Genomic DNA, 16,624 nt, shown 5'->3' on the forward strand with positions numbered 1-16,624 from the left:
ACTGGCTTCTCTAGTTAGGATGATTTGTGATGTTTGTTCTTACCACCCTAGAATTTTCTAGCAAGTTCTAATCTTATTTAGTCTTAAGTTTTGGCATAAACATTATATGGAACAACCATTTCTGAAATCTTACAATGTTAATTTTATGCTGATGGGAGATTGATTCTTGCTAAAAAAAAATAAAGAAAAGATCTTTATTCATAAAACAATGCCATTTCATTACAACAAAACATAAAATTACAATGAATTTTTTTTTTCCTTTTTCTTTGGGAAGAAGGAGAAAAGAATGCCAAACATCAAAGTCTCGTTGAGATTGGCTGACTCAGTGCGATCGATTAATTATAGCATTTGTGAAGATAAATAAAGCTTCAGATGGTTTTGAGAAAGTCACATGATGATTAGCTCCTTTTACAGTCATCAATGTCAATAGATCGCCATAAGAATACATCCAACCTCCACCCTATCCATTAATAAAAAAAATTAATATAATATTATTTAGGAAATAATGATAAATAAATAATTAAAATAGATAAACGAATAACCTTGTTTCCATGATTCCAAGCTTCATCTTTTGTCAAATTCAAATTCATATCCTTGGCTAATTTGTTTACATGGTTTAAGGTTCCAACCGTTGGTACTATAGCATCTTGGTCTCCGCTGTAACATGATATTGGATGCAAAAGTAAATTAAAAAAGTCAGCCACAAAATTTCTACTTTATTTATTTACTAAAACTTGTTTTATTTTATTTATGTAATACAAACCTGAATATTGTAATAGGAATAGACTGTTGGAGAATTTTCTTCAATGCTGGGAGCATATCAATGTCTTTATCAACATCGCTGAATTTAAGACCACTTTTCCTAATAGATTAAGAAGATTTTAAAATGAAAAAGAAAAGAGTATAAACATTAGTTACAAATCACTTGTACACAAAAAGAATTAACACAGATCCCACCATGTGCCAAGTTTTAATAAATAAGAGAACTTACTCAAAACAACCCTTCCATTGATACCCTAAATTAGTTCGATTCCCGTGAAAAGCTTTTTGAACTTCTGGAATGTTGAAATAGAAATCTGCCCTAAAAGGAATGCACATATCTACATCATAGCTAACCTTCGTAACCTAAAACAACAGGAAAAAGATTAATCTATAGAATATAAATAAAAAGAAGAGCCAATAAGTTTCACATTAATGCACAAAGAAACAAGATGAATACCTCCTTTCCTAACACAAGGTCTTCCCAATTTTCATCACAAGAGGCACGAAGAACATCAAAGCGGCTTGCCTTAGCTACATTAATGGAAGATACAACAAAAGCAGCAGATTCAGCTTTATTCATGGCTTGTTGGCATGATTCAGACCATTTTGTAGCATTATTGGAATAGTTGTCTTCGTCAATTCCATTGCATTCTTTCAAGATTTGTTGGTGTAAGTTAATATTAATCATCCCACGTGACCAAAAGAAATCATATACTGCAAGAGTGTCTAGCTTATTTCGAAGAAGCGGATTTCCCAACTATTTAAAGATCAAAAAACGAAAAAAATCTAAAATTGTCAGGAAAATATTTCAGTTACGCAACTAATTAAGTAAAAGGATTTAGAGTGGTTAGATTGAGTTTCTTCTTACTGCCAATCCTTTGATATTGAACTTGAAATTGTTTGATTGTTTGTTGTAATCAAGCAAGGCATTAGCGAAATTGGGTATGAAGTGTCCTGAAGAAAACATTAAACTATTATAAGTTTAATGAAATATGTTCTTAGGGACCATAATTTCTTTTAATTTTTCATTAATGTTATTTAATTCATCATCAAAATCTAAAATCAATTAATCTACGCTGAACTTATTTTACTTTGAGATGAAAAAATAAATGATTATTTTTTCAAACCTGCATAGCTTGATCCGCCAAGATATAAATCTCTAGACTTAAAATTTGGATACTTTTCAAACCATTGGAGTATGAATGTGAGCAGGTCTTTGTCTGTAAGAAACAATGAAGGAAAGTTTTACCAAATATTGACAAAAACAAAAGAAAATAAGGAAAATATTGGGTTGAACATGATCTTACTAGTACTATCATCTCCAACTTCATAGTCGCTGCTTGTGTTTGAGTAGGACCATCCAGCTCCAATAGGGGAATCAATGAATAGGAGATTTGACACTAAAATATGTACATATCAAAAGTCAAAAGATATTGAAACGATTCTATATGTCAAGTCCCAAGTCACAAGCACAAAAAAAAAAAATCAACCTTTGATCCAAGAATATAAATTTCTTTGGAGACCATGAGCATTAGCTGTAGTAATGAAGGGACCAACACTTAAAAACCCATCTCCAACTGAACCACAACCTGGTCCTGAACATATAATCAATTTTAAACATTTTTTGTCATTTGTCAATACATAGAAATAAATGTTGCTACGTAACATTGATTCATCAATTTAAAATAAAAACCAAGATAAAAGAGTAATTCAAAAGTCTAACCTCCAGTTAACCAGATAGTGAGAGGTCGTTTCATTGGATCGTTTTCAGCTTCAACAAAATAATAGAACAGACTTCTACCAGCCTTTCCATCAACGTCAATGTAGCCAGAAAATTGCTTGAAAGTAACATTAGGCTGTCCGGGCAATTTTTCTATCAAATCATTCATGGGAAATCCATTAACACCACCAAAAGCGAAAAAGAAAAGGCCAAGAACGAATACCCTATTATCCATTTACAATAGATAAAAAACTTAGAATAAGAGGAGAGAAGAGATTGCGAATGTTTGCTCGTTTTGATTGAGTAATTTACAATTTCATAGAGAGTATACATATATAGTGGTTTCCCTTTCCTTGTCTTTTCTGTTCTTATTAAACAAAATATTGTTGGAACAATACCATTGGTTCCAAGGGTAATAACAACTTTAATTTGCTTATGAGACACGTAATTTTGATGTTACTACAGCTTGTTTAAGTGTTCATCGGTTTAATTCGTTGCAACAAATCAATGTCAAATATAGAGAATTACAACACTAACGACATAACTTTTTTACGGGAAAACGATGAGAGCTCAAAAAAAGAAAACTATGCGGAGGGGCAAGCTATTTGAAAACAAGAATCTTGTTTCTTTTAAACAAATTGTGTACAAGCATTAGTTACAGGTCATTACACCTAATTAACACAAATCAACTAACAACTCATATTTAACTTTAAAATATATAAAGCATAAAATAATCCCTTAAAGACAAGAATATTAAAAATGTGACTAATTATTAGTCCAAAAAATATTTACATATGATACAACATAGAGAAGTTGTTACTTATGATTACTCTATGCTAATTTGTTAAATATTTTAAATAATTTGCCAAAAATCTCTTTTGTAAACTCAGTGGTAGAGTAACGCCATGGTAAGGCGTATATGAGAAACATGTCCAAACCTGAATGAAACGCCTTCAACGGAAAAAAAAAGGATAAATTTCACCCAAGTTCTTTAATTTTGGACATAATTCAAATTGAATCCGAAATCGGATACTCTGGGTTGTGTGTGGAGTGGATGAGGATGCTCTCTGAGTGTACAGCATTGAACCCGTCTACTTCTGAGTGACTGCTACTAGAATTGGTATTGAAGTGGAACTGTGTTATTGGGTTTTTTTTTTTTTTCCTGTGGTGCTTTTGTATAGTGGGGTTGAGGATGCCTTCAAAATGGCTATGTGCTGCTTCTGAATGAACTGCTATGATTGTATATGGGTCTGTATGGGACTGTTTAGAGTAATTGTCTTTTTGTAAAGAAAGAACATAGGAGGATTTGTGCAAAATTTAGATTGATCAGGAGATCTGAAAGGGTTACAGGGTGATATTCACATTTTTTTTTTTGTTGGGAACTTTTAATGAAATACCTATGACTTATCAAAAAATAAATGGGAATTGGATAGTCCGTCTAAAAAAAAATTAAATTAACAGGTCTTATAAATTCTGTCGTAAATCACTGTTTGGGTAGTTGTTAATCACGTGGGTATCACTTGATACGCATAATAACTATCATTTATTGAGGAAAAAATAAATGTTTGTTCATATTTGCAAAAGAAAATCAATTCTTAATGAATATATATTGCTTCTACTTATAGATACCCTCCCCTCCTACGTGAGAATACATTCAGAGTTCTTGAGTTTTCATTACTATATCCATACTTTAAAGCAAGATATATTTGTTTCCCTCTTGTTTTGTGATTCTTTGATTTCCTTTCAGAGAGATGGCTGGAATCGTTTTAGTTTTTGATTTTGACAAAACTATATATCATCGATTGTGACAGTGATAACTGGATTGTTGACGAGTTGGGTTTCACCGACTTGTTCAACCAGCTTCTTCCCACCATGCCCTGGAATTCTCTCATGGTAAGCCATGCTAAGGCCTTGAATTTCTGTTTCTGTTGTTTTCGCATTAAAAAAGAATGGAACTCAAGGTTTAAACGTTTTATTGTAGTATAAAATTTCAGGATCGGATGATGAAGGAGCTTCATGCACAAGGAAAAACCATTGATGACATTGCCGAGGTTCTGAAACGGGTTCCTATACATCTCGTCCCTGCTAGTAAAGCAGCTCATGCTTTAGGGTATTGATTTGTGGTTTTTAGGTGTGAACTCAGGATTGTAAGTGATAGAAACGTGTTCTTCATTGAGACAATTTTGGATCATCTTGGATTGAGGGAATATTTCTCTGAGATCAACTCCAACCCCGACTTTGTTGATGAAGAAAGGAGGCTGCGGATCTTCCCTTACCATGATAATTTCACCAAGTGTTCCCATGGCTACAACCTCTGCTCCCCAAATATGTGCAAGGTATCATATTGTTTCACCGCTTACGTGATTTAATTACATTTTATCAGAACTTTAAAATATTTGAATATATTTTTTGGGACTTGAATTTGCTAATGGAGACACTAAATCTTGTAGAAAGACCCAGATATTTCATACTACGGAATATTTTTATGGTTTCTTGTATGCCTACAAATAAAAGAGTGTTTCAGGTATTTATCATGGATACTGATAAAATGCATAATTATTGAGTATAAAATAAAATAGCAACACTAAAATTAAAGAAAAAATGTTTTCTTTTCATAAAATAATGCTATATATCTCATTACAACAAAACATAAAATTACAATCATGTTTTTTTTTTTCTTTGGAAGAAGATGAAAGGATGAGACATCAAGGCTTGGCTGAGATTCGCTGTCTCAATGTGATCGATTAAGTACAATATTTGTGAAAATAAATAAAGCTTCAGATGGTTTAGAAAAAGTTACATGATGATTAGCTCCTTTTACAGTCATGTAAGTCAATAAATTACCGTACGAATACATCCAACCTCCACCCTGTCCATTAATCAAACAAATTAATATGATATTACTTAGAAAAAAATGATAAATAAATAATTAAAATGGATAAACCAATAACCTTGTTTTCATGATTCCAAGCTTCATCTTTTGTCAAATTCAATTTCATATCCTTCGCTAACTTGTTTACATGGTTTAAGGTTCCAACCGTTGGTACTATAGCATCTTGGTCTCCACTGTAACATGATATTGGATGGAAAAATAAAATAAAAAAGTCAGCCACAGAATTTCTACTTTAGTTATTTACTAACACTTGTTTTTTTTTTTATGTAATACAAACCTGAATATTGTAATAGGAATAGATTGCTGGAGAATTTTTTTCAATGCGGGAATCATGTCAATGTCTTTATCAACATCACTGTATTTAAGACCACTTTTCCTAGTAGATTATGCAGAATTTAAAAGGAGAAAAAAAAAAGTATAAGCATTGGTTACAAGTCATTGGATTGGATCCTACCATGTGTAAAATTTTATACATAAGAGAACTTACTCAAAACAACCCTTCCATTGATATCCTAAATTGGTTCGATTCCCATGAAAAGCTTTTTGAACTTCCGGAATGTTGAAATAGAAATCTGCCCTGAAAGGAATGCACATATCTACTTCATAGCTAACCTTCGTAACCTACACCAGCAAGAAAAAGATTAATATATAGACTACAAATAAAAAGAAGGGCGAATAAGGTTCACATTAACACCCAAAGAAACAACATGAATACCTCCTTCCCTAACACAAGGTCTTCCCATTTTTCATCACAAGGGTCACGAAGAACATCAAAGTGTCTTGCCTTAGCTACATTGATGGAAGATACAATAAAAGCAGCCATTTCCGCTTTATCCATGGCTTGTTGGCATGATTCAGACCATTTGGTAGCATTATTGGAATAGTTGTCCTCGTCAATTCCATTGCATTCTTTCAAGATTTGTTGGTGCAAGTTAATATTAATCATTCCACGTGACCAAAAAAAATCATATACAGCAAGAGTGTCTAGCTTATTTCGAAGAAGCGGATTCCCCAACTATTTAAAAATAAAAAAATGACTTAAAATTGTTAGAAAAATATTTTAATGAGACAACTAATTAAGCTAAAGGACTTAGAGTGGTTAGATTGAGATTTTTCTTACTGCCAATCCTTTGATGTTGAACTTGAAACTGGTTGATTGTTTGTTGTAATCAAGTAAGGTATTCGCAAAATTGGGTATGAAGTGTCCTGAGAAAAATTAACACTATTATAAGTTAAATGAAATTTATAAAAAGGTTATGCAATGGAAACCAAAAAGAAAAATATGGTTTAGGTGCCATAATGTCTTTTCAATTTTCATTAACCGTTAACTAGTTTTTCATCAAATTCTAAAATAAATTAATCTACCATGAACTTATTTGACTTTGAGATGGAAAAATGCAATGATTATTTTTCAAACCTGCATAGCTTGATCCGCCAAGATATAAATCTCTAGACTTAAAATTTGGGTACTTTTCAAACCATTGGAGTATGAAAGTAAGCAAGTCTTTATCTGTAGAAACAATGAAGGAAAGTTTTACTAAATCTTGACAAAAATAAAAGAAAATAAGAAAAATATTGGTTTGGACATGATCTTACTAGTACTATCATCTCCAACTTCATAGTCGCTGCTTGTGTTTGAGTAGGACCATCCCGCTCCAATAGGGGAATCAATGAATAGGAGATTTGTCACTAAAGTATGTAAATAGCAAAAGTCAATAGATATTAAAACAAATCTATGCGTCAAGTCGCAAGTTACAAGGATAATATTAAACCTTTGATCCAAGAATATGGATTTCTTTGGAGACCATGAGCATTAGCTGTAGTAATGAAAGGACCAACACTTAAAAACCCATCTCCAACTGAACCACAACCTGGTCCTGAACATATAACCATTAAACTTTTTCTTGTCATTTGCCAATACATAGAAATAAATGTTGCTACCTGACATTGATTCATAAGTCTAAAATTCAAACCAAACTAAAGAAATAATTCAAAAGCCTAACCTCCAGTTAGCCAGATAGTAAGCGGTAGATTCATTGGATCCTTTTCAGCTTCGACAAAATAATAGAAAAGACTTCTACCAGCCTTTTCATCAATGTCAATGTAGTCAGAAAATTGCCTGAAAGTTACATTTGGCTGTCCGGGTAATTTTTCTATTAGATCATTCATGGGAAATCCATTAACACCACCAACTACGAGCAAGAAAAGACCAAGAAGAAATACCCTATTATCCATTTGCAATAGATTGAGATCTTAGAATAAGAGGAGAGAAGAGATTGCAAATATTTGTTTATTCGAATGATTAATTTACAATTCCATAGAGAATATATATATATATATAGTGATTTCGATTTCCTCTTTTTTAATTGTTTCAATTAAACAAAATATTGTTGGAACAATTCCATGGCTTCCAAGGGTAATAACAACTTTAATTTGCTTATGAGACAAGTAATTTTGATGTTACTTACCTTATTTAAGTGTTCATTGGTTTAGTTTGTTGCAACAAATCAATGTCAGATATAGAGGATTACAACACTAACGACATAACTTTTTACTAGAAAAGGATGAGAGCTCAAAAAAAGAAAAATATGTGGAGGGACAAGCTATTTAAGAACAAGAATCTTTTTCTTTTTTTCAAACAAATTGAGTATAACCATTAGTTACAGGTCATCACACGTAATGAGCTCAAATCAACTAACAACTCATATTTAACTTACAAAATTTATATAAAACATACAATAGTCCCTTAAAGCCAAGAATAGAATAATGTGATTAAATTAGTCACAAAAACAATATTACATTTGAAAATGTCTCAATTATATTCTTAGTCTCCTAAGGTTACAAAATTGTTTGAAAAGCTATATGCATCCTTAGAAAACATCTTACAAGCTTTCAAATAATGCATTTTCAGCTAAGAAACCAAGAGCAAATATGCCTTGAAGTGTTTACTTGAATATAGGTTGAAGGTAATGAGAAAGTAGTTGGAAAGAAGCATCAAAAAGCTAAGGGAACTTCAAAACACAAGTCCAAAGTCAATCCTAAAGAAGCTCAAGTCGATTTAAAGGCTAAAAGAGTGCAAAACTTGAATATAATAAAGCCCTAGTCGACTAAAAAAGAAGCATAGTCGATCCTATTCCAAAAAGATCAAGAAAATCAAGTTTAGAATAGCCATAGTCGACCTTAAAAAGCTATCTTGTAAAGGTTATCACTTCCTATCAAAAAACATGAATCCTTTGTGGATTGTAACGGTTACCGCTTGATCTCGTAAAAAGCAAGAATCTCTCTGTGGATTGTAAGGGTTATCATTTGATCCTATTAAAAATCAAGAATCTCATTGTGGATTGTGTAAGGGTTATCGCTTCTTGTTAGAAAGCAAGAATCCTTGATAGTGGATTGAAATTCCTTAGTTGCCAAGGAAATGGATATAGGTATCAAAGAGCCGAACCACTATAAATCTCTTGTGTCTCTTTTAATTTTCCGCACTATTATTTATTGCTTGCATTTGTATTAGGATATTAGCTTTATATTGATTGATTGTGTTATACTTAAGAAATTATTTTACCTAGATACATTATTTTTGTATTTACTAAGTTATTGTTGAAAAATTGTTTTGACACTAGAAAATAATTTTTGGTGAAAAGTTTTGATTTTGATAAATTAATTTTCAAAGAAATTTTTAATATGTCAATTCATCACCCTCTTGATATATTCCATATTGAGACTTCTACACTAATATCTTCAATATCTCAAAATATGCTCGAACAAAGCCTTTTACTCCCTTTTGGATATCTCAAAATTTTTATTACCTTGACTGATTCCATCTCAATATCAACTGACAGACATATTTACCAAGATACTTGGTCAAAAGCAGTTTCAAGTTTTGTTGGGCAAGTTGGCCATTTCCAATCGTCACTCTCCAACTTAAGGGGAGTTAAATAGAATTAATTTAGAATATTTTATTTTATTTACATCCTTGTATACATTATAGGATATTTTCATTTCTTTATGTAATAATTCCTTATTATTGTTTTGTTTTACTTGCACTCTAAGAAAGTCTAGGATTAGAATGCTTTCTTATTTATGTTACTTGCGTTACAACTAGGTTTAAAATGTATTATCTCTATAAATAGTCTTTTATGTTTCATTGTTAAACTGAATAGAGTTTATTTGACTCTATTCTTTTAAGACATTTTATTTTTCATACCTTGCATTAATTCTTTGATGGCCAAGTATGCACATGAAAACCTGACTACATTCCTCCTTTAGAAACAACTAACGTAGAAACAATAACAAGTTCATGCTCTTTTTGATCAACAACTTTCTACATCAACCAGATACATTGAGGAACCTCTTTTGCAGTTGAATTCACTCAATCGGCCATCTAGCAAGCCTTAAATGCAAATACATTATGTCAGTAAACATAAATGAGAAAACAGAAGCTCATCACCTTGCATTTTACGCTATTGATTGGCCGCCAGATAGAAAATAATGAAGAAGACGAATTAAGAAGACAATGAAGAAACCAGCTCCATCTTGGGTTGCAAGGCAAATAAAAGAGTGTTTCAGATACTGAGAGGGAGGAGACAAAAAAAAGGAGAAAAAGAGCTTTTATACAAAGAGTTTCGAGTAGAATTTTTATATGGAAAAAAACGATGTAGTTTTATCGCAGAAGTTCAAAGGGGAATCTAATCTGTATTTCTTTTCCTTTATTTTTTTTTTCTTTTTGTCTATTCCAACCATTATTACAGCTTTTATGTATCCTAACAAAATGAATAAAAATTGAGTATAGAATAAAATAGCAACTCTAAAATAAAGAAAATATCTTTGTTCATAAAACAATGCTATTTCATTACTACAAAACATAAAATTACAATGATTTTTTTCCTTTTTCTTTTGGAAGAAAAAGAAAAGAATATCAAACATTAAGGCTTTGTTGAGATTGGCTGACTCAATGCGATCGATTAATTACAATATTTGTGAAGATAAATAAAGCTTCAGATGGTTTTGAAAAAGTCACATGATGATTAGCTCCTTTTACAGTTATCAATGTCAATAAATTGTCGTACGAGTACATCCAGCCTCCATCCTGTCCATTAATCAAAACAAATTAATATAATATTGATTAGGAAAAAATGATAAATAAATAATTAAAATAGATAAACCAATAACCTTGTTTTCATGATTCCAAGCTTCATCTTTTGTCAAATTCAAATTCATATCCTTGGCTAACTTGTTCACATGGTTTAAGGTTCCAACTGTTGGTACTATAGCATCTTGGTCTCCACTGTAACATGATATTGGATGAAAAAATAAAAGAAAATTAAATAAAAAAGTCAGCCACATAATTTATATTTAATTTATTTACTAAAAGTTGTTTTATTCTCAAGTAAGAAATATATTATACATACATATATATATAAAATACAAACCTGAATATTGTAATAGGAATAGACTGTTGGAGAATTTTCTTCAATGCCGGGAGCATGTCAATGTCTTTATCAGCATCGTTGTATTTAAGGCCACTTTTCCTAGTAAATTAAGAAAATTTTAAAAGAATAAGAAAAGAGCATAAGCATTAGTTACAAGTCATTGGACTCGCTGAACATAAATCTACTAACTTGTCTTAACAATTATTACTCTCTTTAAAAGAATCGAGATTAAATGTTTGAACATCAACCTCACTTGTACACAACTCATATGTATCCAAAAAGAATTAATATAAATCCCACCATATGCAAAAGTTTAATATATAAGAGAACTTACTCAAAGCAACCCTTCCATTGGTACCCTAAATTGGTTCGATTCCCATGAAAAGCTTTTTGAACTTCCGGAATATTGAAATAGAAATCTGCCCTAAAAGGAATGCACATATCTACTTCATAGCTAACTTTCGTAACCTAAAACAAGAAAAATAGGATTAATCTATAGAATATAACTAAAAAGAAGAGTCAATAAGTTTCACATTAATACACAAAGGAACAAGATGAATACCTCCTTTCCTAACACAAGTTCTTCCCAATTTTCATCACAAGAGGCACGAAGAACATCAAAGTGGCTTGCCTTAGCGGCATTAATGGAAGATACAACAAAAGCAGCAGATTCGGCTTTATTCATGGCTTGTTGGCATGATTCAGACCATTTGGTAGGATTATTGGAATAGTTGTTTTCGTCAATTCCATTGCATTCTTTCAAGATTTGTTCGTGCAAGTTAATATTAATCATCCCGCGTGACCAAAAGAAATCATATACTGCAAGAGTATCTAGCTTATTTCGAAGAAGCGGATTTCCCAACTGTTTAAAGATAAAAAAAAAAAAAAGAAAGAAAGAAAAAAGACATGAAATTGTTAAGAAAATATTTCATTGACACAACTAATTAAGCAAAAGAATTTAGAGTGGTTAGATCGAGTTTCTTCTTACTGCCAATCCTTTGATGTTGAACTTGAAATTGTTTGATTGTTTGTTGTAATCAAGTAAAGCATTAGCGAAATTGGGTATGAAGTGTCCTGAACAAAACATAAAAGTATTATAAGTTAAATTAAATATGTTTTTAGGGACTATAATTTCTTTTCATTTTTCATTAACGTTATTTAATTCTTCATCAAAGTCTAAAATCAATTAACCTAGCTGCACTGAACTTATTTGACTTTGAGATGGAAAAATAAAATGATTATTTTTTTGAACCTGCATAGCTTGATCCCCCAAGATATAAATCTCTAGACTTAAAATTTGGATACTTTTCAAACCATTGGAGTATGAAGGCAAGTAGGTCATTATCTGTAAGAAACAATAAAGGAAAGTTTTACCAAATATTAATAAAAAAAAATAAAGAAGATATTGGGTTAAACATGATCTTACTAGTACTATCATCTCCAACTTCATAGTCGCTGCTTGTATTTGAGTAGGACCATCCCGCTCCAACAGGGGAATCAATGAATAGGAGATTTGACACTAAAATATGTAAATAGCAAAAGTCAAAAGATACTCAAACAAATCTATACATCAAGTCCCAAGTCACAAGCATGAAAAAAAAAATCAACCTTTGATCCATGAATATAAATTTCTTTGGAGACCATGAGCATTTGCAGTAGTAATGAAAGGACCAACACTTAAAAATCCATCTCCAACTGAACCACAGCCTGGTCCTGAATATATAACAAATTTTAAACATTTTTTGTCATTTGTCAATACTTAGAAATAAATGTTGCTACCTAACATTGATTCATCAGTTTGAAATCAAAACCAAAAAAAAGGAGTAATTCAAAAGCCTAACCTCCAGTTAGCCAGATTGTGAGGGGTCGATTCATTGGATCATTTTCAGCTTCAACAAAATAATAGAACAGACTTCTACCAAATTTTCCATCAACATCAATGTACCCAGAAAATTGCCTGAAAGTAACATTTGGTTGTCCAGGCAATTTTTCTATTAGATCATTCATGGGAAATCCATTAACACCACTAAGTGCCAACAAGAAAAAGCCAACAAAGACTACCCTGTTATCCATTTACAATAGATAAAAATCTTCGAATAATAGGAGAGAAGAGATAGCGAATGTTTGCTTATTTGATTGAGTAATTTTCAATTTCATAGAGAATATATATATATATATATATATATATATATATATAGTGGTTTTGATTTCTTTTTTTTTTTGTTATAATTAAACAAAATATTGTTGGAACAATACCATGGCTCCTAAGGCTAATAACTTTAATTGGCCTTTGAGACAAGTAATTTTGATGTTACTATAGCTTATTTAAGTGTTCATTGGTTTAGTTTGTTGCAACAAATCAATCTCAGATACAGAGGAGTACAACACTATCAACATAACTTTTTATGAGAAAAAGATGACAGCTCAATAAAAGGAAAATATATGTGGAGTGACAAGCTATCTAGAAACAAGAACCTTTTTCGTTTTTCTAAATATAAGAAGTGGCTTGTGTAAGCAATACAAGAATCACCTGTTTGGTTTTTATGACATTCTTAACTAGTAATCTTTGTTAATATTTAAAGATTATCATTTAAGTTTTGTTTGATTGATATTTTTATTCATTTACTTTTTATAAAAAAAAAAACAAAAGACAAATATATCAATTAAACTAAGATAATCTTAGTGCATATATTTGATCCCTAAAATAATTGTGCTTGGTTGTTGCGTAAAGAAGATTAACTCTAGGATTTATTAACCTTTCTTTTCCCGAAGGGTAAGTGACAAGCCCAAGAATTGTGTAAATAAATAAATCTATATAATAACTTGATCTTGTAACCTTCGATCAACTTAACAACTAGTTTAACTTTGTCAAATTTTGGCCCATATCAACTTTATATGACATAATATATATATATATATATATATATATATATATATATATATATATTAGTTTATAATTATGCATGATCCATGAGAAAAATAATTTAATTTTTATTAATACTCTCAATGATCCAACAAAAATTGCATATGCAATTGCCAGTTTCCTTATCATTTTCTGCTTAAAGCTCAACTGCAGTCCATTTTCTGTACAACGTAATGAACAATAGGGCACCAGCTTGGCAGGAGAGGCCGCATATTAAGCCTATCCACAAACCCTGAAGAACGATAAAGCATAAAAGGGAATCCTAAGGAAGATTAATTAACAGCAGAACTATGGAATGTAATTAACTACTTGAAAAAAGAATTATATATATTCTTTCACCTTAGCATAAAGCTTAAACTTAAATCCAAGAAGGCCTGCAATTGGCATTCCAATGAAATAGAAAGTTCCCAAGTTAGCCCACACTGCCAAGAGCTGCCAACCACTTCCTCTGGCCACCCCTGCAACATCAAAAATTAGAATCATTAACTTCAATCTGCAAAAACATTTATGACAAAAATGTTGGTTGGTGGTACTTCAAACCTGATAAGACTCCCTGAAAAGAATCAATTGTTATTGAGATCAAAAGCAGGTGTGTCATTGACCCAAATTTCTTTGTAATTATAGACCTGTTACTAAAGAAACCAGCCCAGATATTATGACCAAATGCTAAAGCAAGGACAACTGCAAGAGCTAGAAGGACAGAAAGCTTGAGTGTGACAGCCACGGCATTCTTAGCCCGAGTAGGATGTCCAGCTCCCAACTCATTTGAAACCCTTGTGCTGTAAAATGTTTTTGCTTTTCTGAGTATTTATAATCTTAGAGATTTATAAACAAATGGTAGAAGATACTCAACAAACTAACCTTGCTGCAGCACTAAGGCCATAAGTAATCATGTAGGCAATGGCTTCTGTATTCACGCTTATCACCAAAAAAATAAAAAACCACGTCAATCTTCAAAATGATTAAAATAAAGGGAATAACCAACCAATACACTGTCTAACATGGACTCTTCAATTTACCCTAATTTATTTGTCTTCCTTTTTTTTTTTTAACACTTTATTATTCATAGGGGTATTGACACTTGTATTCCAAAAATTAATGTATAAAACATTTGTCAAAAACATGATGTATCCGTGTCTGATACCCTATCCTAATTCCATGTAACATAGTAGACTCAATACATATTTGAAAACTATAGTGCCAAGCTTACCACATTGCAATCAATGAAGTAGTAACTTCTGAATTAGGCATCAAGCCTGCTAACAACACAAGAAGCTCGAACGCCCAGTACTCCAAACTGGCAAAAAGAGTAGCAAGGTTTCAAGTTTATAAGAATCCTTCTGTCAGGATGTTATTTTGCTACTCATGTTATCAGAAATGATACAGTGAGAGAAAAAATTTGATCAAATTTTCAAAACTCACCAAACCATTGCTGCAGAAGGGAGGGCTAATTTCAGGTTTGTGAGAATGTACCAAAATGATTCAAACGACAATCCTTGCCATGTTCGCTCAAATTTCTTGGAAAAGAACACATAAACAGCTAGCAAAAGAAGTGAAATCCATAGTGAAAGTGAAGCTGCTAATGGAGCTCCTCTGAAACCAAGATCTGTCCGATTGACCAAAGAGTAAACAATTCCGAAATGAATGCCCAATGGAAGGACCGAGAACCAGACCAGGGGCAGTACAATGCTTTGTGTCTGAAGAAATCTCAAAATGTTTTGCACGAAGCCGTATGCAAATAAACCTGGAATGAGATACCTAATGTACGAGGCTGCAGTTTTTGAAATTTGAGCATCTTGTCGGAGCAAGACAAGTATCGGCTCGGTGTAGAACCATAAGATTGAAATGAAAACAGAGAACAGGAAAGAAATGATGCAGGATGCCTGGAGGTAAATTCCCAACATTCTGTATATTTTTGCACCAAATCGTTGACCACAAAGGGTCTCTAGTGCTCCACTTAATCCTGTCTAAAACAAGAACAAGGGAAAGATCAAAACTTCAAACAGTAAATGCTAGACTAAAAATTGACCAAAAAATTAAACCCTTGATCCAGAATGGAAGGATTGTTGAATGTAGAAATTAAGCTGCAAAAAATGGAAAGAGTAGCCAAGGACAAAAAGACAAAAGATTAAGCTTCAACGGACAATTTACCCGAAGTTGTTCACTTTAGTGATCCTACTATGATTTAATCTAACTATTCCCTTTAATTACTTTTGCAATTTGTGCAATCAAGTAAAATTTTTAGTAGCAGAGTTAGCTTGCATTTGTCAACTTTGTGACAGAGGCACAGAGCTATGGCATCGAATTTGAACAGATAAAACAATTATGCCATAGAATTCTACTGTCCGGCGATAGCCCTTAAGCCAAGAGAGAAAAAAGAAGAGATGTGCTCCAAGAGAGGGAGAGTAATAGAAAATTAATTTATGATACTGTCCTTAGCTATATAAGAAGACAACCACACATGGTTCAGTCGTTGGCAAAGGTTCGTTGGGAATTTCTCTTGCTTTGTCCGTTTGGGTTGAAGCAGCTAATTTGAAAATGTTTGCAAGCTCGGTTTGTGTGGGTCAGCCAATCCTAAATTAAAGAAACAAACATATAATCGTTTATTTAAATATGAAAAGAAATCTAACCATGAAAGCTAAACCGGTGACTGTGGCCCAAGAATTAGCAAGTGTTGCTCCAGCAAGCTCAAGCTCCCCAAGGTGTCCAGCAAACATGACAGACACCATAGTTATGGAAAAATAGGAAACATTAGTAAGAATCATTGGGAGTGAGAAGAGAACTTGATTCTTGGCCTCTTCCAAGTCCAATACTTTCTTCCACCACCTTCTTTGATCATGCTCATTTGCCTCTGACAACGAAGCAGCTGTATCTAAACTTGTGTTTGATGATGACAT

At 32.1% G+C, this 16,624-nt stretch overlaps 4 protein-coding genes and 1 pseudogene across 4 annotated transcripts; 1 reads left to right on the forward strand and 4 right to left on the reverse strand.

Moving 5' to 3' along the window:
• Positions 1 to 322: 322 nt before the first annotated feature.
• LOC18593949 (serine carboxypeptidase-like 44) lies at positions 323 to 2,717 on the reverse strand. Its single transcript, XM_018124578.2, has 10 exons — positions 2,486 to 2,717; positions 2,253 to 2,357; positions 2,070 to 2,162; positions 1,890 to 1,982; positions 1,631 to 1,716; positions 1,220 to 1,519; positions 992 to 1,125; positions 764 to 862; positions 543 to 657; positions 323 to 460 (listed from the first exon to the last, which is right to left on the reverse strand). The coding sequence occupies exons 1-10, from the start codon at positions 2,715 to 2,717 to the stop codon at positions 323 to 325; spliced, it is 1,395 nt and encodes a 464-aa protein (XP_017980067.2).
• Positions 2,718 to 4,233: 1,516 nt separating this feature from the next.
• Positions 4,234 to 5,045, forward strand: LOC18594030 (inorganic pyrophosphatase 2 pseudogene; annotated as a pseudogene).
• A 168-nt stretch (positions 5,046 to 5,213) lies between these two features.
• On the reverse strand, positions 5,214 to 7,610 carry LOC18594031 (serine carboxypeptidase-like 44). Its single transcript, XM_018124250.2, has 10 exons — positions 7,379 to 7,610; positions 7,148 to 7,252; positions 6,972 to 7,064; positions 6,793 to 6,885; positions 6,496 to 6,581; positions 6,091 to 6,390; positions 5,863 to 5,996; positions 5,653 to 5,751; positions 5,434 to 5,548; positions 5,214 to 5,351 (listed from the first exon to the last, which is right to left on the reverse strand). Exons 1-10 carry the CDS (start codon positions 7,608 to 7,610, stop codon positions 5,214 to 5,216), a joined length of 1,395 nt encoding a protein of 464 aa, XP_017979739.2.
• A 2,713-nt stretch (positions 7,611 to 10,323) lies between these two features.
• Positions 10,324 to 12,877, reverse strand: LOC18594032 (serine carboxypeptidase-like 44). Its single transcript, XM_018124610.2, has 10 exons — positions 12,646 to 12,877; positions 12,413 to 12,517; positions 12,231 to 12,323; positions 12,057 to 12,149; positions 11,793 to 11,878; positions 11,367 to 11,666; positions 11,139 to 11,272; positions 10,805 to 10,903; positions 10,545 to 10,659; positions 10,324 to 10,461 (listed from the first exon to the last, which is right to left on the reverse strand). The coding sequence occupies exons 1-10, from the start codon at positions 12,875 to 12,877 to the stop codon at positions 10,324 to 10,326; spliced, it is 1,395 nt and encodes a 464-aa protein (XP_017980099.2).
• A 986-nt stretch (positions 12,878 to 13,863) lies between these two features.
• LOC108662979 (protein DETOXIFICATION 18-like) lies at positions 13,864 to 16,624 on the reverse strand. The gene is made up of 7 exons (XM_018125218.2): positions 16,358 to 16,624; positions 15,150 to 15,694; positions 14,938 to 15,024; positions 14,589 to 14,645; positions 14,268 to 14,506; positions 14,067 to 14,185; positions 13,864 to 13,959 (listed from the first exon to the last, which is right to left on the reverse strand). The coding sequence occupies exons 1-7, from the start codon at positions 16,622 to 16,624 to the stop codon at positions 13,864 to 13,866; spliced, it is 1,410 nt and encodes a 469-aa protein (XP_017980707.2).

Source organism: Theobroma cacao, chromosome 7, assembly GCF_053813885.1.
Source record: "Theobroma cacao isolate CCN51 chromosome 7, ASM5381388v1, whole genome shotgun sequence".
Classification (NCBI taxonomy): Eukaryota; Viridiplantae; Streptophyta; class Magnoliopsida; order Malvales; family Malvaceae; genus Theobroma; species Theobroma cacao.

Coding starts and splice junctions, on each gene's coding strand:
- LOC18594031 (XM_018124250.2), bottom strand. CDS start 7,610: ATGGATAATAGGGTATTTCTTCTTGGTCTTTTCTTGCTCGTAGTTGGT. Junction 7,065..7,147: donor TCCATATTCTTGGATCAAAG/GTTTAATATTAT, acceptor TACATACTTTAG/TGACAAATCTCCTATTCATT. Junction 5,997..6,090: donor ACCTTGTGTTAGGGAAGGAG/GTATTCATGTTG, acceptor TTGCTGGTGTAG/GTTACGAAGGTTAGCTATGA.
- LOC18594032 (XM_018124610.2), bottom strand. CDS start 12,877: ATGGATAACAGGGTAGTCTTTGTTGGCTTTTTCTTGTTGGCACTTAGT. Junction 11,667..11,792: donor TCAACATCAAAGGATTGGCA/GTAAGAAGAAAC, acceptor ATCTTTAAACAG/TTGGGAAATCCGCTTCTTCG. Junction 10,660..10,804: donor ATTCCTATTACAATATTCAG/GTTTGTATTTTA, acceptor ATCATGTTACAG/TGGAGACCAAGATGCTATAG.
- LOC18593949 (XM_018124578.2), bottom strand. CDS start 2,717: ATGGATAATAGGGTATTCGTTCTTGGCCTTTTCTTTTTCGCTTTTGGT. Junction 1,983..2,069: donor AGTTGGAGATGATAGTACTA/GTAAGATCATGT, acceptor TGTTTCTTACAG/ACAAAGACCTGCTCACATTC. Junction 1,520..1,630: donor TCAATATCAAAGGATTGGCA/GTAAGAAGAAAC, acceptor ATCTTTAAATAG/TTGGGAAATCCGCTTCTTCG.
- LOC108662979 (XM_018125218.2), bottom strand. CDS start 16,624: ATGTCATCATCAAACACAAGTTTAGATACAGCTGCTTCGTTGTCAGAG. Junction 14,507..14,588: donor GGCCTTAGTGCTGCAGCAAG/GTTAGTTTGTTG, acceptor AACATTTTACAG/CACAAGGGTTTCAAATGAGT. Junction 13,960..14,066: donor AGTTTAAGCTTTATGCTAAG/GTGAAAGAATAT, acceptor ATCGTTCTTCAG/GGTTTGTGGATAGGCTTAAT.